Source organism: Pelophylax lessonae, assembly GCF_965119305.1.
Source record: "Pelophylax lessonae genome assembly, chromosome: 6".
Classification (NCBI taxonomy): Eukaryota; Metazoa; Chordata; class Amphibia; order Anura; family Ranidae; genus Pelophylax; species Pelophylax lessonae.
In genome coordinates, this window is record NC_138773.1 from 26,017,815 (window position 1) to 26,041,943 (window position 24,129).

Genomic DNA, 24,129 nt, shown 5'->3' on the forward strand with positions numbered 1-24,129 from the left:
GGGGGAATTCACTTGTTGCCAGCAGTTTAGACATTACAGGGTGTGTGCTGAGCCATTTTGAGTGGACAGCAAATTTACACTGTTATACAAGCTATACACTCACTACTTTACATTGTAGCAAAGTGTCATTTCATGTCACATGAAAAGAAAATAATATTTACAAGGTCAGGGGTGTACTCACTTTGAGCTATGAACCCACCCTTAGTGTGTGGTTTCCTCTACAGCCCCCCACCCAAGTCATTAAAGGACACAGTAATGCCCTGGAATCAAATACCCCAGGAGTAAGAATGTAAAGGCAAAAAGGAAATATTGGGAAACTGCCTCCAAAGTGTTCCCCCCCCCCCCCCCCAGAAAAATTGGAAAGTGTGGAAAATGTTTACAATCGGCAATACAATTTTGGAAAGCAAAGTTCATTAAATTAAAATTTTACTGAACTGTACTTTGGTTCACGCATAATACTCCTATTCACTGCATTGTATGCTCCCAGTGTTAACAAAATGACTTTCAACTTGTAAGACTATTCCAAACTTTTTTTCTGTAAGAAAAAAAAAAAAAAAATCATGGCTTCAAAATCTTACATCGTTATCCAGGAAATGATTTTAAGTCTCTTAAAACAAACATGTTAGTTATACTTGCATGTTTTGTGCAGTGGTTTTGCTTCTGACGAGTCCCCCCACAGCATGCAGCTTGCGATGGAGGAACCTGAGCTGCAGTCCATTCAGAGACAGCTGCCATTCGGCTATGCCCCTCTGTCTCAGGGGTTTGACTGACATCAGGCCAGTGGTGCTGCTGCTGGGTCTCCGCCAACCAGGAGAGACCCAGATTGCTGAGACACTTGGACATCATTGGATAGAGATGGAGCCCAGGTAAGTATTAGAGGGGGTGCTACACACAAGGCTTTTTATCTTAATGCAAAGAATGCATTAAGATAAAAAACCTTTACACCTTTATAAATCAGCACAGTATACTACAGCAGTGCAGGCAGAGGAACTGTTCGAGGACTTTAGTCAGAAAATCAACTACAATCTATAAAGTTGTTATAAAATCAAAATCGTTTTTAACCACAAAGCATTCTCTGCATTAAGTTACCCACCCCCAAAGAAAAATCCCTCACCCCCAAACCTGGCATCTTTCACCGCTCCAGCCTTAAGTTATGCTATGTGAAAAAAAAAAAGGTAAGAAACAGAACGGCTACTTTGATTTAAACAATTTATTTAAGAAACTAAAGAAAAAAAATATGCACAAAAATGCACAAGAACAATAACAGAAAAAATTATCTGTCTAAGCATCACCACTGGGACTTGATTAAAACAAAAAAGTTGAAATTACAGAACTGCGGCAAAAAGTTGAACTTAACAGAACTGCAGCAGAGTGTTCCAACTCCTAACACATTACTCATGAACAATACGCAAGGGTTCAGCATTGCGCCCAGAATCGTGCAGGAATGGAGACAGATATGGGTACAGCTTCTCCGTGAAGGTGGCATTGAAGGTGTAGATGGCAGTCATGTCGTCGGCATTGTAGAAGGATATCTGGCCTCCTTCATAATCCACATACACTCCAATTCTCTTCGGTTTCACATTGAGAAGCAGATTCTTGGATGGTGACTCCAGGGCCTTGTAAGAGTTGCCGTTCCTCAGCCAGATGGCCCAGTAGCCGTTCTTGGGATTCAGCTTGATCTTACCCTTGCGGTTGCTGGACTCGCTGGCCATACCGACATCCCAAGCGGTCTTGTCTCCCACATCCACCTCCCAGTAATGGCAGCCTGAATCAAAGCCCTGAGAGCCGAGCACAAGGATACACTGGCTGAAACGCTTTGGATTGTCGGGAAGGGGGAGCTTGTTGTCACCATATTTAACACTGGTCAGCCCATCAGCCAAGATCAGATTGGGGTGGGCTGTGCTGGGATCCAGCAACATCGGAGTCAGATCTGCACATAAAAAAAAAAATAAGGGTGTTCAAAAGAGCCGATAGTAACTTGTAAACAATTCTTTAACCATTTTAAGATTAAGACAGGATTAGTGCTTTCTCCTAAAGAGCGGACGTGCTTGAAGTTACAGAAACATAATCTCTTAAGCGGGGCATCTGGAAGAAATATGCAAAGCACACCAAGATTCAAGAATACAAACGGCTCTTGTGAATTTGGACAATATTTGGTTATCTCAGAGTTCATCTGTAAATGTTCTTTATACTGACAAACTTACCAGTGTTGGGGGGGGGGGGGATTTAATTTGTTGAGTTTACAGAACTTTGCATTTTCATACATCCAAGGACCCTTCACACGAGCAGACCAATTGGGTCTGCCTGTCAGGTTTTTTTAGGCGGACCAGATCAGACCACCCTATTGTGGTCTGATCTGTCAACAGACAAGTCTGTTGACACCCGCAGACATCTGATCTGCTAAAAACAGACAGATGGGGGATTGTATCAAATGACATCCGACTGCCTTTAAAGGAGAGCAGGCTGTGTGTCCCTTCTCTGTACAAGTGGATATATAGGTTATTGTGGATGGGACCAATTACAATATGTGCACCAGCATCCCAAATATTCTAACAGGGGGAGAGCATGGAGTGTGGGACTTAAGGTGCTCAGACAAAAACATATTTATAAAAAAAAAAAAAAAGTCTATAAATATTTTAAAAACAAGTACAAACACATTTGGTATAAAAACGCATCCTTCACTGCGTTTTTCTGACGGGTTTCGCCATAATGGCTTCTTCAGGTCACTCGTGAAGATTTTTTGCAGAATCTTAAGACAAAGGAGTACTAAAACAGTGGAAAAAATGCATGTACATGAGTGCGATACATTGCACCAATAAACTGCACTTAGATCTATCATGTGAGGTTAAACAGGTGTCCTCATACCTGTAATGGCATGGAGCTCTACAGAACAGATCGATGATGAAGGTAAGTCTCCCTTGTGATAGACTTTGTCATAATTGATCTGTTCTGTAGAGCGCCATAAAATAACCTTGTACCACTAATGTGAATAAAGGAACTTCTCTTCGTTGGATTCCGTGGTGGTGTGCGACCATTTTCTTTCCTGCTTCTCCTGGTGGCGAGCAGAGGTTCAGCACCCACCTTGGATCGTGGACTTTGACTAGCCTGAGCAGTGTTCTCTCTTCACCGTAGAGCTCCATGCCAGTTATGGAGACACCCGTTTAACCTCACATGATAGACCAAGTGCAGTTTATTTGGACTACTGCAATGTATTGCGCTCATGTACATGCATTTTTTCCAGTTTAGTACTTTTATATTTTGTCTTGTTCATTTGTAAAGAATCTGCAAAAATCCTTCCGTGTCCCTGAAGAAGCCATTTTGGTGAAACTGGTCGGAGCCAATAAAAAACACAGAAGGATGCTTTCTTATTATACCAAGTATGTTTGCACAATTTTTTTTTTTTTTTTTTTACACACCCCCATCAACTGACAAAAAAAATCAATCAAGTGCAATAAGATATCCTATTATTGATAACGCCCATTAAGGCGGGCGAAACGCGGCGACGTAACTTCCGGGCAGCGGAGCTTAGCAGCGTCATTTCCTGTCCAACCACCGTGGAACGCACACCGGCAGCGCCACGGAAGTAGAGGGACAAGCTGCATAAGATCACTCAATGCCATTTTTTTAATGCTACCTTTGCGAGTATTATTTGATTCAAATAAACCCTACGGGCTTCACTATGTATGGCTTCTTCCTTGTCTTTTAAAAAATCCGCTTTGGAGAGAGAGAGGAGATTAACTAAGGAGCCATTCTAAGCTGTGCATGTTATCCATCCATCCGCATAAGGGATATCTTGTATGCCTGGGTGGCTGCATTTATCCTGCAATCCGAACAAGGAACATCTTATATGCTCAAGGCTTATTTATATTCTCAATTTGGTGAGTGCATCCCCATTGGGGGCCCCCCCCCCCCTTTGTTTCTTGAAGAGCACCTGGGCACTTTAAAGGATTTGAGCACCTTTTTGGCACTTTATTCGTTGAAAGAAACCATCTTTTGGACTGCACTGAATTCACTTGCACTTTATATGGTTTTTGTATGGACACTTATTTATTGCACTTTATTGATTAATTTTTATTCATTGATTATGAACGTATGTTTGCTGTAGTATATTTATTAATTTTATAGCACCTATACACATATTTATCAATCTTTCACCTGTTAGCGCTGTCTATTTATATCTTTTAACATCAACTGACATTACCAAGAGGGCCACAAACAGTATTTTGTTTAGGGGACCACACATTACCCAGAGAGCCGTAAGTAGGGGGAACCACAACTGTACAGTCCCCCCCCCCCCCCCCAATATAACCAGAGGGTTATGTTCAGTAACTAAATAATGCTACAGAAAACTGCAGACACTAAGAGGAAATTCTGGCCAAAAACTACAGAAATGCTACAGGCTAGATTGGAGACATGCTGCAAAAGACAGTGAGATGGGGAATGTTACATGAGGCTAGCAAAGCTCGCACTACAGACTCAGGGACTCTGATACCACCAAAAGTAGTATCCAAGCGCTGCATGTGACCCTGGCGCTGCAGTCTGGGCTCCAATGAGTATGCTTTCAAGAAGTGAACCCAAAAAAATATAAAAAGTCATGTTGGATGTACAAGCCCACACTTACATGGAGTAATGAAGGATTTCATCTGCTTCCACATAGCATACTGAATGGGTCCCTTGAAGGTGCCCTGGCAAAGGTCCTTGGAGAGAAGAGTATTCCCACCAGATGTGACTTCTTTCTGCTGCTCCTGGCATCTGGTAAAGGAGGGAGAGAAAAATAAATATAAGTATACCGCAGCCACCAAATTTGTTTAATCTGATCACGATTCATGCAAATGTAAAAGTGAAACTTACTTCTCAATAAATGACTTGATGTCCTGTAGAAATTAGAGAAGAGAAAAAATAAATGTTATTTACTGCTCATCACAAATACAATAGACTAAAACGCTCCAATAGTACAGCAATCCCCACCTGTCCCAGCATTCCTTTTAAACTATTTGGAACATGAAGGGGTAGCAAGGATAGGTGATCATGTGACCACTGTCAAGCGTGACAGTTCAGTCTTTATGCTGAGAGCGCACTCAGCACAAACATCGGCCTCCCAGTGATGCATACATGTGGCCATTAAAGTCCACCCTTTGGCTGCTGTACAAGTGTTAGGGAGTTGTGAAGGGGCTAAAGCAGGAAAGATCCACTTACAGTCAGGAAAGAAATGGAGTCTGTATTGTCCATTCTCTCCTTGGCCACACCGATTGTCTCCTGGATGTTGTCTCTATTCTCCTGCATCTTCACCAGGTTGGTCTCCATATCTTTCAGGAGACTCTCGCCCTGTTCCTGGAGCTGCTCCAGCAGTTTTTCCTCTCGCTCCTTCAGGAACTTGTGCAGCTTCTCAAACTCAGACACAATGTGGTCCTGGAACCCATTCAGGTTGGTCTGTAGAGGAAGTAGGGTGAAATTCACTTTTTAAACAGATTTGCAGATGCGTGTCAACCACACTATCCAACATATGGGCCAAAGTTGGTTTACCTTATGCTGATCAATCTTCTCATTCTGCTGGTTGGTCAGCTGTTCAGTCACCTTCAGGGCTTCTTCTAGGGGAGACACTATTGCAGACAGCTCTGCCTGGAAGATACACAAGGTTAACATGGTAAGAAAACACTCAACCTCAGTGTCAGGATAAGCAGTATTACATATCACTTACTCTGTACACGCCCACCGCGTCCAGGATGGGAAGGAAGTTATGATTTTCATGTTTCAGGGAGTCACGACAGATGACACAGCTCAGGGTCCCATCATCCTTACAATACAGCTTCAGCCTCTCGTCATGCTCGGGGCATTTCTCGAGAGGACGGGCCTTTTCTTTCTCTGTAGGTTTGGAGGGAGTCACGGTGGCAGCAGCACCAGCGGTCTTCTTCACCAGGTTGGCCAGGGCTCGGTTGGTGGTGTATCGCTTATCGGTTATTTCTTCCTTACAGTCGGGGCATGTGAAGGAATCCCGACCATCCCAGGCCTTGTCGATGCAGTTGCGGCAGAAGTTGTGGCCACATTCGACCATGACGGGATCCTTGAAGAGCTCATTGCACAGCAGACAGGTCAACTCCTCGGCAAAATCCCCAGAAGACACCGGAGCACCAACTTGGGGGGCTTCATGGACCTCCACCTTTGCTTTCTAGAAGAAAAAAAAAAGAAAAGACGGTCTAAGGGAAGGCAACTTACTGGAGTTAGGAAAGAAATGGGGTATTGATAAACGCCCATGTGAGATAATCTAGATCAGGTAATCATTTTTAACAAAAAAACAAGTCTATTAAAGTGCATGCTGTCACAGGAAACGATCTTCCAGCTAAAAGCAATGGAGAAAAAGTGGTTAAAGTTCACTTCACTTCCTAAAATACACAAGTATTTTTATAGACTAAAACCTCGTACACACGATTGTTGGCCGTGAATTTTCGGCCAATGTCTGATTGTCGGCTTGTTAGTATGATGCTTCCGACAACCGACTGCAACTTTTCGGCCAAACAAAATCTGGTGTGCATGCTATAAAATTTTAGTTGTCCAACAGAACGGCCGATTGTTCATCAGACAGTACAGTACAGATTTCAGCAGACAGAAATGTGATGAGCAAGACTGGGCATGCTGAGAGAAGAAAAAACACACGGAAAGTAAACCAGAACATGACCACTTCTGAAGTTGGTTTTTGTTGGCCGATAAAATTCGTGTACAGTCTAGGCACATTTCAACCAACACAACACTGGACAAAAGACGGCCGATCGGTCGGCCAACAATTGTTGCGTGTGTACGAGGCTTAAGTCAAACACAAAAGAATGGGGAATTTATAGTCAGACCTGTAAACTCAACGTAGATTAAAACGTATACAAAGCGCAACTGAGCTTCTAACAGAATAGCAAGATAACTATAAAGCACCATTCCAAACACCAACTTAAACATTTTTTCTTGGAGGATCTAAAACAAAAAGGTGTTCCAAATCTGTGCTAAATTTTTTTTTTTTAAAAAACTCACTGCGGTGAAATGCAGTTATAGAAAAACAGCGTTGGGGGTTAAGACAGATTTCCTAATGTGTTTTAGTTTCTCTTGGAAACAGCAAAAAAAAAAAAATGGTGGCTAGCTTATGGAATTCTGGGATATAGCCAATTTTGACCCCAAAAAATTCTCACATTACTGTTCCATCTGAGGTGGCCAATACGTATTTAGAGTCTTGTTACTTTAATTATAAAATAGAGCAAGACTCAGAACTAGATGAAGTTTGGTTTGTAGGAAAAAAAAAAAAAAACTTGTGCAACTAGTTTGCTTATATAGCTTTAGGCTGGCATAGTCCGATGAAGACCAGATAAGGTCGTCCTACATCTATGGCTAGCTCAATATTTATTCTGTACTAAGAATTAAAAGGTCTCTATGGGCAAACAGACCAGCGGAGACCATGGTAGTGTCCTAGAAAACAGGAACAAATGGCAAAGTCTGCTCAATTACCAGGTCATTCCAGCATTAAAAAAAAAAAGGCAGTCCAGTTTTTGGGGTGGCAGTGCATCAATTCATCTGCACTGGAGCCTGTGGAACACTGCAATTGTGATCGTTGCATTGCAGATGCAATACACAGGCACATACAAACTCCTCCCAGCCACAGATGCATACAGGAGGTATGGAATTGGGTAGCTGGAGACATTAAGGGTCCATTCAGACTAGCGTGACTTGTCAGCCTGACAAGTCGCGCTCGGTCGCTCGCCATTGATTAGCACAGGACCCGTTCTAACACAAGTCGCTCCGACTTAGAAAAAGGGTCCTGTACTACTTTGGGGCGACTTGGAGGCGACTTGCATTGACTTCAATTATATGAAGTCCGTGCAAGTCACCCCACAAAGTCGGATCGCGGCAGTCTGAATGGGCTGTAAGGAATGGACTGAATGCAGTGACATCACTGCACATGTGATGCATTAAGATTTACAAGTCCCTCTGCCATGGCAGCAGATGTAACTTGTAATCTATTCACAGCTCCTGTAAACCGATGGGAGAGTTAACAGATCCAAATGCATTTTCACAAAAGATTTACTTAAATTTCTCTGGAATTGAACTTCTCCATTCTACAAGTGGTTTCAGCAAAGTAGAGAAAGAAAGTCAATGTTCAGTGATTACACAGAACATGGCAGCCGCTGTAACATCTGCAGAGTGATGCACGCCAGAGCTCCCTATTCACACAAGGCAAAAAGGGTACCCACTGCTCAGATTTTGCCTTTGAAAAAGTTCCAAAAATCGGAATAAGCACTCGTTCACAAAAAATGGCTGAGGGGGTGGTAAAATCAGAGGCTGGGGACATATATGCCGCAACTGCATTTGCTGCGCGACCATAATTCTACCCAGTCCTCCACCTTGCTGAGTGCAACCCATTCAAGTAAATAAGGCTGCTCTACAAGGACCTTGCAACTGTATTTAATTGCGTCATGGTAATGTGGGGTTCAAGCAGATGGTAAGGAGAAGTTACAGCACCTCCTCGCTATCAAATGCACTCTAAAGAGCAATCCCCATTTAAAGGTTAAAGCAAACGTGAATGAGTCTCAATGTCTCCCTCCAGTTTGTTTCATTACACTTTTTAAAAACTTTTTCTTTGAGCATTACATGTTTGATATCGGAGGCGGTCAAACCACCAGAAATTCATAAATTATAGAAATATACGCTGAGGTTTGTCTGTAAATGCTGTGGAGCACAAAAGGTCCACACAGAGGGACTTGCTTTGCATGTGTGAGCGCAAAGAGGTGTACTTATCACCCCAACTCAGGAAGGCTTCAACATACATAATGTGGGTAGTTCTGTCTGCAGTGCAACACTCAGCTTGTTCCAGCCTTGCAATGCATGTTCACAGTTCAAAAATTACCATTTGATTAGAGGCAGCTAGAGAGCGGATTAAATGATCCATAAATAAGGGAATGTTAAGTCTTCACTATTCCTAAAAATAAACCAGGCCTAGGGCTGCTGCTAGAGTGTAAGCATGCACTGCACAAACTACACATTTGATATGTCCAGTAATAAATGCATTTAAAAGAATGTGATGCTAAATAAATCAAAAGTGAGTTAAAAAACCTATAGCGCTTTTTTTATTTTATTTTTATTGCCAAACTTAAGATTCCATTGAGGGCCCTTTAACACAGGCAGACCGGTTGGGACCACCAGTCAGTCTTTTAGGCAGGCCCGATTGGATCATCCATTGTCCTTTTACATCTACCTGTCAATAGAGGGCATGGATGCGATGACACCCGCTCCAGTAAAAACAGACCAATTTTTTTTGGGGGGGGGGGATCAGATGAGAAATGTAAATGGCCAGGTGGTCAGTTTACATCCAACAGCCCATAATATAAAGCAGGCTGTGCCCGTATCAACAGGGCGGATATGGACCAGTCATCTGCCAGCTCAGCAGGGCATTGATTCCTCACTGAGCAGGCGTCCCGTTGGCCAAGTCTGCAAGTGTTCAAGAGCCCTTAGTGGAAAGTTTTAAATTCAAAATAGTGCGCAATATACATTTTGGTTCAGTATGCAAAAACGCACAAAACTAAAGACGTGTCAGATACTCTTTGTATAGCTGAAGGACTTTGTCATTGGCAGTCAACATAACACATTAACGCGTTCAAAAATAAAACCTCTACACCAGTGTTTCTCAACTCCGGTCCTCAAGACACACACAGGCCAGATTTTATTACCTTGGGGAGATGCAGACTAAAATACTGCAATCACTGAGCAGCAAATGATATCACCTGTGATGCATTTCAGTTTTCTTGCAAACCTGGCCTGTTAAGCCCCGTACACACGCAACGATTGTTGGCCGTGAATTTTCGGCCACCGTCCGATCGGCAGATTTCCGGCTTGTTAGTATGATGCTTCCGACAACCGACTGACTTTTCGGCCGAACAAAATCTGGTGTGCAGGCTATGAAATTTGTTGGCCGTCAACAGAACGGCCGATTTTCCGTCAGTCAGTACAGATTTCAGCAGACAAAAATCTGATGAGCAAGGCTGGGCATGCTCAGAGAAGAAAAACACACGGAAAGTAAACCAGCACATGACATCACTTCTGAAGTTGGTTTTTGTTGGCCGAGAAAATTCGTGTGCAGTCTAGGCACATTCCAACCAACACAACAACACTGGACAAAAGACGGCCGATCGGTCTGCTAACAATCGTGTGTGTACGAGGCTTTAGTGTGTGTGCCCTGAGGACCGGAGTTGAGAAACACTGCTCTACACAACAATACTTTATTCCAGAATGGCAAAATATCCCAATCAGGACAATGGCAACCAGAATTCTGCTTTTTTTGCTTAAAGGCATAGTCCCCCTTTTGGAAAAAGTTGGCAAATGCACCAACGCAGAAAAAATGAAGGTGAATTTACTACATTTTTAAATGAAGCCTGCAGAGCATTGCAAATGCGATTACTGGGTCACAAGTGCAATACAGGTTCATGCAATGTTTTCCCACAGCCTCGGGTCTGAAGGAAGAAGTGGCCTGAGAAGGACCACTAACATACAGCAGTGAGGAGGGATTGCCATTGGCCACTGTGGCATGTAGGATGCACAATGTGGTAGATGCGACTGCAAACAAAAAGCCGCTGTGGCTGTGCCAGCAGACCCACACACAACAGCATTCCCCTTAAGGATGCACTCTGCAATTTAGGCAAGTGGGGCAGTGTGGGTTTTTTACACCCCAAATGTGAGGTAGACCATGCCTTTAAAGTAAACCTGCAAGAGTAGAGCATGAGCGTGCAAGTTTATGCATGGCGTCTGTCCCTGCCCGGATGTTTCATAATAATATTACAGGAATCACTTTTCTGCAGACTAGCACAGCTGCAATTCAATGCATAAGCTTCCAGAAACCACTTAACACGCATCAAAAAGAAAGGACATTTATAAATGCTGCAGATACAGGAAAAAAAACTAGACGGAAGAGTGCAATATGCAAGAAGCATTGAGGGGATAAAAAAAAAATTGTCTTACACAATATGTCCCATAAGAGAAAGAAAACCCTCAAACATGTGATCAAGAAAATACAAAGGACTATAGAAAAAAAAAAAAATTATAATGGGCAGACACATAATGGGCCACTTGGTTGTTTTTCTGACATAACTCCATTGCACTTCCAAGGTGCAATAAAAAAAAAAAAAAAAAAAAGAAACTTTTAGAGCTTTAGACCCCGTTCAGACAGGGGCGACACTACTTGCTGGGGCGACCTGTGAAGTCGCGGTGCACAGCGTGCGGCGCGACATGCACGGACTTCATATCATTGAAGTCAATGCAAGTCGCCTCCAGGTCGCCTTAAAGTAGTACAGGACCCTTTTTCTAAGTCGGAGCGACTTGTGTCGCTCCTATTAGAACGGGCCCTGTGCTAATCAATGGCAGGCGACCCACCGCGACTTGTCAGGCGACAAGTCGCGCTAGTGTGAATGGGGTCTTGCACAGAGCAATGGCCTGTTTTGCACTGCATCAACACAAATGATTTGCTTTCTACGTGCCCCATTCACACTGCAACACAGAAGGTACAAACATGCAGCAGTTTACTGCAGTGCACTGGAAAGGATTACCTGTCACCACCAATGCGGATGAAGTGTCACATTGCGAAAATAAAGGCTTATAAAAAAGTTAACCCGAAGCCTCAATGTTGAACGGACAGCAGTTCACACACATTTTAGCGTGGGGTGCTGCTTGAATTGAGCCCTTAAAAAGGCAAGTAAAAATAGTCAGAAAAGTGGGATCAATGTGTTCTTCAGAACTCTACATGTCCTGGAGGTGCCTTTAAATACCAACACGAGGCACCCTGTAACATGAGGCACCCTGTAAAAGCTGACAGAACTTCTCAGGAGCCTTGAAAGACTGACAAGACACCATTAAAGAGGCAATCCTCAAAAATCATAAAAATGTGTTTCCGGTCTAACAGCCGGTTACAGTGATAAGGGGAAAAAAAAAAAAAAAAAAAAAAAAAAAAGGGCGCCAATGTTTCAAAGGCTTCGATTTAGGCGGCGAGAGTTTGGCGGAGTGGGTTTGACAGCCCCCGCGTGCGTTACCTTCGCTTCAGGTTCGTCCGTGTTTTTCTGGTCTGCCTTTTCATTTTCGGTGGCGTCTCCATTAGGCACGTCCTCCTCTTCCTTCGCTGGTTTCAGCACCAATCGGGTTTTGTCCACCCACTCGTTTTGACGGCGAGCCACTGCGGAAAAAGCGAGCTCACAATAGGTATTTTTTCATAAAAACAGACAAGATGAGAAGGCGGGGGAGGGAGTGTGGCTCGAACCCCAGCTTCTACTTACCGCAGGATCCCAGGACACTAGAGGAAAAGGTGGATAAAGTTATAAATGTTAACAATTAAACCTGTTGACTGCATTTCCTTCACACCCTCCATTTACAGGAGAAGACAATGCAGCAACGCTGATCTCACCCATCGATGTGCATTTAGCCATCTTTACAACGCTGCTTGCAGGGCATTGGAACTGATTGGTGCTTCTTGGGTGCAATACACAGGCTCTTCCTTTCCAAGCCTAAGGTCTGTACAGAGCTACAAACCCAAGGCTGGAGGAAGTGCTGCTGAACTACAGAGCAGTACGAGAGGATGAGGATGTGCACGCTCCATGAGACAGTCTGTCAACAATCCCAACCCTGGATGCAGCTGTGTGGGATGTTGTATGTAACCAGGCTTCATGTTACTCCCTGAATATCAGCATAACATGAAACATGGTCACAAAGATGGACTTGGCTTTTTAGGTGCCAAAAGATACCATGTGTGACCAGTTTTAGGCTGTGAAGCACTCTACCACCAGATAGGGGCAGATTGGGGGGATGGGGCAACTGCCAGAAAGTTCTGACAGTTACTGCCCCCAACCCCGTAGGCTGCAGCAGACTTTTCCTCGCTCCTCTGCATAGGCTAAAAATATAAACTCACTAAAGGGTGGCCTGATCAAGCCCAACCTCTTATTCAAGGCTGGCTACAAGCCTATCAAAACTGCTGATTATAGAACATAATTGTCATTTGCCAGTTTTAGATTACATACACACCGTTGCCCCAGGGAGTGCAGAAGTCCTCCCCTGTTATTTGGTGTGCTAGGTTTATATTAAGTGCAGAGCTGAAATGAGCGCTGGCTCAAGGCTCAGTCTGCAATGACAGCCATTAACCTCCTTTGGATGGGTCCTAGAAGGGCCCCTTAGATTGGCTCTAGGAGAGCACCAATATATCTTCGCACAGGACATTAAAGCGGAGTTCCACCCTAAAAATGAACTTTGCACCGTTAAGATTAATGTAACCTGAAAAAAAATTGGATTATAATTTGTTTCACTTACCTTTTTTTCTAAAAATAAAACTTACCTTCCTTTCTCTTCCTCCCTCTGCGGCCTCGGCCCATGACGTCACTTCCTCCTTTGCATTGACTCCTGGGAGATGAGCGGCATCAATGTGCCTGCAGAGGTGTCACTCTTCACATCCGGTGCAGACGCGTCATTCCCTGCTGAACAGCTTCTGGGCATGCGCAATGAGCTGTGGGATGACGCGCCTGCACCGGAAGTGACGAGACAGGGCATTCTGGGACTCAGACATCCAGGAAGAGATGCTCCGGCTTCAGCTGCCCACACCTGAGATGGCAGCGCTGGACATGACATTTTCAAGGTAAGCATTTCTTCTTACAGGTAAGTTAAACAGGGGACAGTTCAGAGGCTATCGTTGCTTAAATGCACAGCCCTGACTGTCCCGTTTTATATGATAAAATGTTTTGCCCGGAACTCCGCTTTAAGTCCTTAACCCCAATATCCACGCCTCTGCGTTTTAGATGCAGTGAGCATTATACATGCATTACCATTCAATGCTATGATTGTGCATTTTGCAGGTAACAGCATTTATTTTATTTACAAACACTGCACCAAATCGTATGAGGCGCAAAAAAAAAAAAAAGCTCAACCCCCCTCCCCCCCCAAAGGAGTCATGCAACCAAGGGTAAAGTCTGAGGTAGCCAACCCTTACAGCAAGAGGACAGCCTGTGCACTTTATATACAGACAATGCAATTGCTTATATTAGCTCTGATAGGAGCCACAAGTTAAAAATTTAACAGCAAAATAAAACAGGATTACAGAGATTAAAATAAGGGAGAGGCTGCCATTGCTGAATGAAAATGCTGGTTGCTTTGCTGCGTGAGCTAAATACTTGCCAAAGACTTAAAACAAGGAGGAACTGAGCATGGCAGTAGGATATGACCAATAAAGTTTTACTCAAAAGAGGAACTAAACCCATTGATTTACCAGTGTCAAAAGTTACATTCCCAGCATGTGCCAGTAATGCAACTGACAGTTTGGTTGAGAGCACAACCAATGTGACAAACCATTAACAGCTGCAGTCATGATTAATCACTGATCAGCACCATAGCAAGTCAAAGATCAAGATGGCCGCTTCTTTGGCTGAAAATGATAGGGTTTGGTTCCTCTAAGCTCTGATAAAAGCAGTTGTGTGCAAAAGCCATGCAACTTTCATTTTCCAGTCCAGCAAAGGGCAGTCTACAGTCGTATCCCTTTAAGGGTTTTACACATCAACTCAGTCACTTTCAATGGACAATCTAGAATGCCTTTGAAAATTAACAAGGGAGAGGCTCACACGGGAGCTTTATACATGGACTTTTTTTAAATGATCAGAAAGCCAATCATTGGAGGAAAACAGGGAAACCCTCCAGATCATGTCAGACCAGCCAATTTCACTCCTATTCCTCATGTGACCGGATCACAGCCATGAAAAGCTCCCGGGTGCCCCCAGCCTACAGTTGACCAGATACATTACACCTGGACTGCACAGCCCTTTACCCCTGGCTTATATGACTGCACAGCTCGCTTGTAGTCACACAAGACCCAAGCCAATATAAACTGAGCTAGACATCCAACCATCCAAAAACAGGCCTGTTTTCTGATGAGAATTGGACAATCCTTGTGGGCAGGTGCTGTTTTGCAATCACCTTCAATGTGCCCCCCCCCATCAGGCCTAAATCCCACTTATATTTGTGTTCTAACAAGTGATGTGCAGTGCATCTGCCCATTCCTTTCCTATGGGGTCCTAACCCACTTTCTGCCAGGAGCCGGCGCTTTAAGGGCAGCCTTTGCACCAAAGGGGTTTCCTGATCATGTGATCACTGTACTCTCCTCTCAGTGGTCATGCATCAGAAGCCTATCTTACCAACAGCACATCACAATAGCCGACAACTGCCTGACAGTGCTAGGGGCATGCAATTGAGCAAGCCAACCCCAGCTGTATGCATGTGGCAGCATGGTGTAAAACCATCACCACGCTGCCATATTTATGTGCAACTGGAAAGACTAGCAAGCTGTAAACATTTTTGGCCAGCACACCTCAATGTATAGAGGTACACTGTTTATTGGGGTATATTGAAAATTATCAGGGTGCCTCCAAAGTGCATGAACATACGTTACCAGATTGCATGCATAGGCATGGAGCTGGCCTAAAGGTTGTTTGCAGACAATAAAGACTGTAATGTATGTGGTCAGCTGAAGTAGACAGGACCCTGCAACAGCCCTCATACATACTAGTATACATTCTGTAGAAATGAAGTAAAAAAATGCTTGAAGTGTCCTTGAGCGTTCTGCTTCTCAATCACTTCCGGATTTAAACATGGCAGATATCCCATCAGATACAGGGAACTTATTACACATCCTAGCTGAGGTTACTGATCGCTCGTTATAGAGGCTCTGAAAACAAAGAAACTGCCTTAGGAAGGAGCAGCCAATTCATGCAGTGAGAGGACAGAAAGGAAATGGAGGTTTCCATCTTATTACTTACAACCAACGTAATGGACGTAGAACTCCTCCCTGCCGGCCTGTTTATTCATCCGGGTCTTCACAATCTCCCCATCATCTGCAACAGAATACACATGTTGAATATACCCAGACAGGAGCCAATGGGAGCAGAGCAATAAACATTGAATATACCCAGACAGGAGCCAATGGGAGCAGAGGAATAAACACTGAATATACCCAGAGTGGAGCCAATGGTAGCAGAGCAATAAACCGTGAATATACCCAGAGGGGAGCCAATGGAAACAGGAATAAGAAAGCAACTCCACATTTAGAAATTTGGTCAGTCATGAGGGAGGGGGGAAAACCGGGGGATTCTGATCCCATGGCTGGCCTTTGCTCTATACAGGTGAGATTTCTGCTTACCTGCTTTCTCACTAAAATTATATAAAATCTGTATTATAAACAGTTATTTGCCCCAATCCTTGGTTACATCTCAGAGTTGCTGATCCCATGCTTGCCCTTTGCAGTTACTTCCAATCTACATGCCTTCCAGTAATTGCTGCCTGTGGTTTCTCTGGGTGGTTTTAATCAGAATCTTGTAGTCTCCATCAGAAGCCCATGTGACGATGCAGGTTAAATAGGAGTGGACGGTGCAGCCACCCTGTAACAGGAAGTGTCTGTACAAGGAACCTTATGGCAGGATTACCACTGCATTTTAAAGCTGCAGATCTTAATATAGAAAAATTACACCCCCCCCTTTCCACTATTGCATCCTTCTCTTGCTCCTCCATTCTTTCCTCCCCTGGCTTATGGTTATTCATAACCATTGGGTTATACTGCCCCCTACAGGACTAGGACACTAGGAAGAAAAATTCTGACTAAACCCATGGGCAGTCCCAGGGGGTATACTCCCTCTTGGCTATAGCCACTCAGTTTTGTGACAAGCAGTGTCAGATCGGTCCTTGGGATGGAAGATCCTCCAATGAGAGGAAGCTTCCAAGGAACATCTGCGACCAACTGCACTAGATCGGCATTCCAAGCGCAGTCCGGAGCCACTAAGATGACCGGAATCCCTTCTGCCTCAATCCTGTGCAGAAGCTTGAGAGGGGAAGGCGTTAATCAGACGATACTGACCCCACTGGGCCATTGAGTCTGTGGCGTGCGCCAGAGGATCCCGTGACCGAGCCACAAACCTCTGCACCTTTCTGTTGAGCAGAGATGCCAACAGATCCACCTTGGGGGGGTGCCCCACCAGAGACAACTGATGAAACACCTCCAGATGAAGGGACCCATCCTCACGGTGGTCCAACGCTTGCCAACTGAGATAATTCCCCTGACAATTTCCCCCCTGGGAATGTGTAGGGCAGCAAGTGCTGGAACAAACCCATTCTGCCCACCTTAGAATGCATGCTTCGAATACCTTCTTGTGCCCCCTTGATGATTGACAATAGCCACGGCATTGTCCGATTGAATGCACACTGGACAACCCTGAAGACGATTCATCCAATGATCCAGACAGTCTGATCACTCAGAGTTCCAAGACTTAATCGGTAGTCTAGACTCTTCCAGCATCCAGATCCCCCGAGAAGAATGCCTGCTGAGGATGCCAGCCCAGCCAGACAGGCTGGCATCTGTGGAGAGTCTGGTGACCACTGTCCAATACAAGGGAGGGAAGGATTTTCCCAAACGAAGCCACTATATATCAAGAACTCCCTCGCTCTCCGACGCAGCCAGATCTGATATTCCACAGAGTGGGGAGTCTTGTCCCATTTGGTCAGAATCTCCCTTTGCAGGGACCTCGTATGGAACTGTGCAAACAGAACTGCCTCAAAGGTAGACACCATCAGGCCCAGCGCCTGCATGCAAGTCCGGAGGGACGACCATCTGTTGGACAGCAGAAAACAGCCTGCAATTTCTGGAGTTTGTCCACAGGAAGAAGCGCACTCTGTCTAAGGCCGAGTCCAGAGTCAGGCCCAGATAGTCCAGCTTTGTGGACGGAACCAGGAGACTCCTGAAAGTTCAGAATCCAACCAAACTCCCGCAGAGCTCGCATTGTGATCTCCAGGTTCTCAACCAGAGCAGTAGAAGACTCCGCTCGCAGAAGCGAAACAGCCAAGTAGCCCAGTACCGCAATCCGTTGGCGTAACAAGGCTAGCACCGGAGCCAACACTTGTGAAGACCCGAGGAGCAGAGACGAGACCAAAGGGTAATGCCAAAAACTGATCATGCTCCTCTCCCACAGCAAAGTGGAGAAAACGCTGGTGACTGGCACATATTGGAATGTGAAGTTAGGAATCGGATATTGATAGAGGCGAGGAAATCCCCCTGACGCAGGGATGCCACCATTGTTCGAATTGACTCCATTCTGAACTTCTGTACCCGCACAAAGCAGTTTAGTGCCTAGAGGTCCAGGATTTGATGCACTTTTACTTCCTGAAGATGACGACTTGGGAACCCTGAAAATGTTCCCAAGTCGGAACCGGGACAATCCCCCATTGAACAGGTCTTGTACAGCCCCCAAAAAGCCCCTGTAAGTGGTCTGGTGACAGGAGCAAGTTGGAAGGGAAAAAAGCTTGCCGGGGAACAAGAGCGAAAACTTGATCTTGTAGCCAGACCGAATGACTTTGTGGACCCACTCGTCTTGTGCTAGGGAAGTCCACTGGTCCAGGAACCAGCTAAGACATCCCCCAACGCCCAATAAGGGTAAGGACGCACCTTCACGCAGAAGGAGCCTTGTCCTCTGGTCTGGAGAAGCCCGATCTTGGCTTGAGAGCTTATGAGCCAAGGAAGGCCCATGTCTACGACGAGATTCCTTGCCCTTAGTAGCCTGCGGAAGTACCCCCCCCCCCCCCCCCGAGACCTTTAATTTCATCCAGGACAAGCAATCTCCTTGAAAAGGAAGATCAGTCAAGGCCTGTTTTGAAGTCTGATCTGCAGACCAATACTTAAGCCAAAAGACACCATGGAACACTGCCAAAACAGAGGGGAGCCACATCCAAAGAGGCATCACAAACGGCAGCCCCTGGACCAGCTGGTCCGCCAGCTCAGCAAAGGCAGGGGGGAAGCTGTTCTCTCCAGGTCACGGGGTAGGAGCTTCGCCCACTCGGTCAGAGTTTGCGACAACAGGGAAACGGTGAATACCAGCCTCGGTGCCGAACCATTCCAGATTAATCTGGAAACCTGAGGGTCCACCACCGGTGGCACAGTCCACTTCTTAAGGGACTTCACATAGTGGTAACGCCTCGTAAAACACTGGGACCCCACAGAGACGATTTGGTCGTCCCCAATCTTAGACAATTCTGTCAAAATAGGCAGGGAAAGGAAACATCTGCCACGCTGGATGGCTTGTGAGTGCCAAAGGGCACTTGCGCCTCAGCTGTGTCTTCCATCTTCAGGGTCTCATGCAGATACAATCAGTGCATCCACCAGCACCTTTTCGTGCGCGGTCACAGATGTGGAGGAATCATTCTCACAGAGGATTCCAGGCACGTGGTTGCAGACCCAGCAGGGTGACCCACATGCGCGGCGGCCAAATCAGATTCAGGATCTGATAAGGCAAGGGAAGCCACCTCCAACAGGGACACAAGGGACTCCAGGACCTGTCAAGGTTACGGCCACCGCTATTTCTAATGGCAAACCACAAGAAAATGGCTGCTAGACATGGCATCCGTGTAAAGAAACACAAGCTACAACAAAATGGTGGCACCACGCAGCATACAGGGTCCAAGGGCAGATCAAGACCGGGCGGGGCGGCCTGGCAGGAGCCCCCACCAGGTACAGCACCCCCACAATCTATTGCCAGGTACAGCACCCCCACAATCTATTGCCAGGTAAGGCATCCCCACAATCTATTGCCAGGTAAGGCATCCCCACAATAGGTGGGTGGGGGGGAGACCTGGGAGTTCGGCCGTCCGAAGAAGGGACCCACGTCCACCCCCTGCCTGAGCAAAGGGCAGATACATTCCAGGAAATGAATGCTACATAAATCATCTGCCCTTATTCAAAATGGCCATGGTCAGAAATGCTAGTGGGTGTTTTTTGTAAGTGATTTCTCCGCAAAATGCTATCCCGCCTCTCAGTAGGTTCACATTTATACTATATTGTCAAAAGTATTGGGACACCTGCCTTTACACGCACATGAACTTTTATGTCATCTCAGTCTTAGTCCGTAGGGTCTAAATTTGGCCTTTGTTTGTTTTAAATTTGGGCCATTAACTGGCCGAAAAAGTAACGGACTGTCCAAATAACTGAATTTCGATCGATTTTTCATATAGTGTAGAATTACTATGTAGAGAATATTGAGTTGGCCCACCCTTTGCAGCTATAACAGCTTCAACTCTTCTGGGAAGGCTGTCCACAAGGTTTAGGAGTGTCTATGGGAATGTTTGACCGTTCTTCCAGAAGTGCATTTGTGAGGTCAGGCACCTCAACCCAATACAACACCTTTAGGATGAATTAGAGTGGAGACTGAGCCAAGCTTTCTCATCCAACATCAGTGACTGACCTCACCAATGCGCTTCTGGAAGAATGGTCAAACATTCCCATAGACACTCCTAAACCTTGTGGACGGCCTTCCCAGAAGAGTTGAAGCTGTTATAGCTGCAAAGGGTGGGCCAACTCAATATTGAACCCTACGTAGAAATTCTACACTATGAAAAATCGATCGAAATTCAGTTATTTGGACAGTCCCGTTATTTTTCAGCCAGTTAATGGGCACAAATCAGTGACATTTTTAAACCAAAAAACATGAAGGGCAGATTGAAAATTTTCTGCCAAACTGAAAGGAAAGGGTAATGTGTTTCCCATCCAAACTGTTTGCACTAGAAATGTGACAACAATCGGATCAATTAACTTCCAGTGAAGGATTTGTGGGTGATGAGATGACGGCGCTCCTCCGCTATCACCCCCAAATCCTCCATTGTTGGAAATGAGATGGAAGGAGTCTCTGTATAATGTGCAGCCAGCATAGGACTGGGGGGTCATCACAGGTCATTTGTGCGCATGGGACTGGGGGGTCATGTGTGTGCATGGGACTGGGGGGGACATTACAGGCCATGTGAGGGACTGGGGGGGGGACATTACAGGCCATGTGAGGGACTGGGGGGCATTACGGGTCATGTGAGGGGGGGGGGCGCATTACGGGTCATGTGAGGGACTGGGGGGGGGGCATTACGGGTCATGTGAGGGACTGGGGGGTCATGTGAGGGACTGGGGGGTCATTACGGGTCATGTGAGGGACTGGGGGGGGGGCATTACGGGTCATGTGAGGGACTGGGGGGGGGCATTACGGGTCATGTGAGGGACTGGGGGGGGCATGTGAGGGACTGGGGGGGGGCATGTGAGGGACTGGGGGGGGGCATGTGAGGGACTGGGGGGGGGCATGTGAGGGACTGGGGGGGGGGCATGTGAGGGACTGGGGGGGGACTGGGGGGGTCATGTGAGGGACTGGGGGGGGGCATGTGAGGGACTGGGGGGGGACTGGGGGGGTCATGTGAGGGACTGGGGGGGTCATGTGAGGGACTGGGGGGGGCATTACGGGTCATGTGAGGGACTGGGGGGGGCGTTACGGGTCATGTGAGGGACTGGGTGGGGCGTTACGGGTCATGTGAGGGACTGGGTGGGGCGTTACGGGTCATGTGAGGGACTGGGTGGGGCGTTACGGGTCATGTGAGGGACTGGGTGGGGCGTTACGGGTCATGTGAGGGACTGGGTGGGGCGTTACGGGTCATGTGAGGGACTGGGTGGGGCGTTACGGGTCATGTGAGGGACTGGGTGGGGCGTTACGGGTCATGTGAGGGACTGGGTGGGGCGTTACGGGTCATGTGAGGGACTGGGTGGGGCGTTACGGGTCATGTGAGGGACTGGGTGGGGCGTTACGGGTCATGTGAGGGACTGGGTGGGGCGTTACGGGTCATGTGAGGGACTGGGTGGGGCGTTACGGGTCATGTGAGGGACTGGGTGGGGCGTTACGGGTCATGTGAGGGACTGGGTGGGGCGTTACGGGTCATGTGAGGGACTGGGTGGGGCGTTACGGGTCATGTGAGGGACTGGGTGGGGCGTTACGGGTCATGTGAGGGACTGGGTGGGGCGTTACGGGTCATGTGAGGGACTGGGGGGGCGTTACGGGTCATGTGAGGGACTGGGGGGGCGTTACGGGTCATGTGAGGGACTGGGGGGGCGTTACGGGTCATGTGAGGGACTGGGGGGGCGTTACGGGTCATGTGAGGGACTGGGGGGGCGTTACGGGTCATGTGAGGGACTGGGGGGGCGTTACGGGTCATGTGAGGGACTGGGGGGGCGTTACGGGTCATGTGAGGGACTGGGGGGGCGTTACGGGTCATGTGAGGGACTGGGGGGGCGTTACGGGTCATGTGAGGGACTGGGGGGGCGTTACGGGTCATGTGAGGGACTGGGGGGGCGTTACGGGTCATGTGAGGGACTGGGGGGGCGTTACGGGTCATGTGAGGGACTGGGGGGGCGTTACGGGTCATGTGAGGGACTGGGGGGGCGTTACGGGTCATGTGAGGGACTGGGGGGGCGTTACGGGTCATGTGAGGGACTGGGGGGGCGTTACGGGTCATGTGAGGGACTGGGGGGGCGTTACGGGTCATGTGAGGGACTGGGGGGGCGTTACGGGTCATGTGAGGGACTGGGGGGGCGTTACGGGTCATGTGAGGGACTGGGGGGGCGTTACGGGTCATGTGAGGGACTGGGGGGGCGTTACGGGTCATGTGAGGGACTGGGGGGGCGTTACGGGTCATGTGAGGGACTGGGGGGGCGTTACGGGTCATGTGAGGGACTGGGGGGGCGTTACGGGTCATGTGAGGGACTGGGGGGGCGTTACGGGTCATGTGAGGGACTGGGGGGGCGTTACGGGTCATGTGAGGGACTGGGGGGGGCGTTACGGGTCATGTGAGGGACTGGGGGGGGCGTTACGGGTCATGTGAGGGACTGGGGGGGGCGTTACGGGTCATGTGAGGGACTGGGGGGGCGTTACGGGTCATGTGAGGGACTGGGGGGGCGTTACGGGTCATGTGAGGGACTGGGGGGGCGTTACAGGCCATGTGAGGGACTGGGGGGGCGTTACAGGCCATGTGAGGGACTGGGGGGGCGTTACAGGCCATGTGAGGGACTGGGGGGGCGTTACAGGCCATGTGAGGGACTGGGGGGGCGTTACAGGCCATGTGAGGGACTGGGGGGGCGTTACAGGCCATGTGAGGGACTGGGGGGGCGTTACAGGCCATGTGAGGGACTGGGGGGACGTTACAGGCCATGTGAGGGACGTTACAGGCCATGTGAGGGACTGGGGGGGCGTTACAGGCCATGTGAGGGACGTTACAGGCCATGTGAGGGACTGGGGGGACGTTACAGGCCATGTGAGGGACTGGGGGGACGTTACAGGCCATGTGAGGGACGTTACAGGCCATGTGAGGGACTGGGGGGGCGTTACAGGCCATGTGAGGGACGTTACAGGCCATGTGAGGGACTGGGGGGACGTTACAGGCCATGTGAGGGACTGGGGGGACGTTACAGGCCATGTGAGGGACATTACAGGCCATGTGAGGGACTGGGGGGACGTTACAGGCCATGTGAGGGACTGGGGGGACGTTACAGGCCATGTGAGGGACATTACAGGCCATGTGAGGGACTGGGGGCCATGTGAGGGACTGGGGGGGCATTACAGGTAATGTGGGGGGCATTACAGGCCATGTGAAGGACTGGGGGGACATTACAGGTCATGTTTAGGACGGGGGGGGGGGGGTCATTGCAGGTCATGTATGTGCACATGGTACTGGGAGGTCATTACAGGTCACATGTGTGAAGGGTGTCCCAATACTTCTGGTAATATGGTAATATGGTGAAGTTGCTCCCTTTGTTGTGGGAAAGACAAGGAAAGAAAGTTTCCCGCACCTTTACAAGATGGCAGCCGCACCAAAAACACCATGTGCTTTCCCACCATACACTTTCCCGGGCCTGAAAATCACCAGATGGGGGAAGATAAACCGGCCTTACAGGAGTAGGTAGATGGGGGAGGGGTAATATTATACAGATATGAGGTAAGTACTCACGGTAGGTATATGGTGATGGGGGAGGGGTATTATATAGATATAGATGAGGTAAAGTACTCACGGTAGGTGGGGGAGGGGTAATATAGAGATATACGGTAAGTACTCACGGTAGGTGCCGTCCTGCCTCTTACAGGAGTAGGTGGACCCGATATTGACGGTGAAGTCCTCCTCTTGGTCGTCGTCTTCGTCCTCTCCGTCCTCCTCCATGTTCTCCTCCTCCTCCTCCGGGTTGCTCTCCATCTCCTCTCCTCCCTCCTTCACCTCCAGCTTCTCATTCTCCGGCTGCTGGGACACGGCGGCCAT

The 24,129-nt window shown here is 47.6% G+C and overlaps 1 protein-coding gene across 1 annotated transcript; it reads right to left on the reverse strand.

Moving 5' to 3' along the window:
- Nucleotides 1-1,357: 1,357 nt before the first annotated feature.
- On the reverse strand, nt 1,358-24,129 carry LOC309557937 (nuclear factor 7, brain-like; the record flags this gene model as incomplete). The annotated part of the gene is made up of 9 exons (XM_082260810.1): nt 1,358-1,930; nt 4,622-4,752; nt 4,852-4,874; nt 5,197-5,430; nt 5,524-5,619; nt 5,699-6,166; nt 12,048-12,187; nt 15,801-15,875; nt 23,934-24,129. 9 exons carry the CDS (start codon nt 24,127-24,129, stop codon nt 1,392-1,394), a joined length of 1,902 nt encoding a protein of 633 aa, XP_082116936.1. The 3' UTR covers nt 1,358-1,391.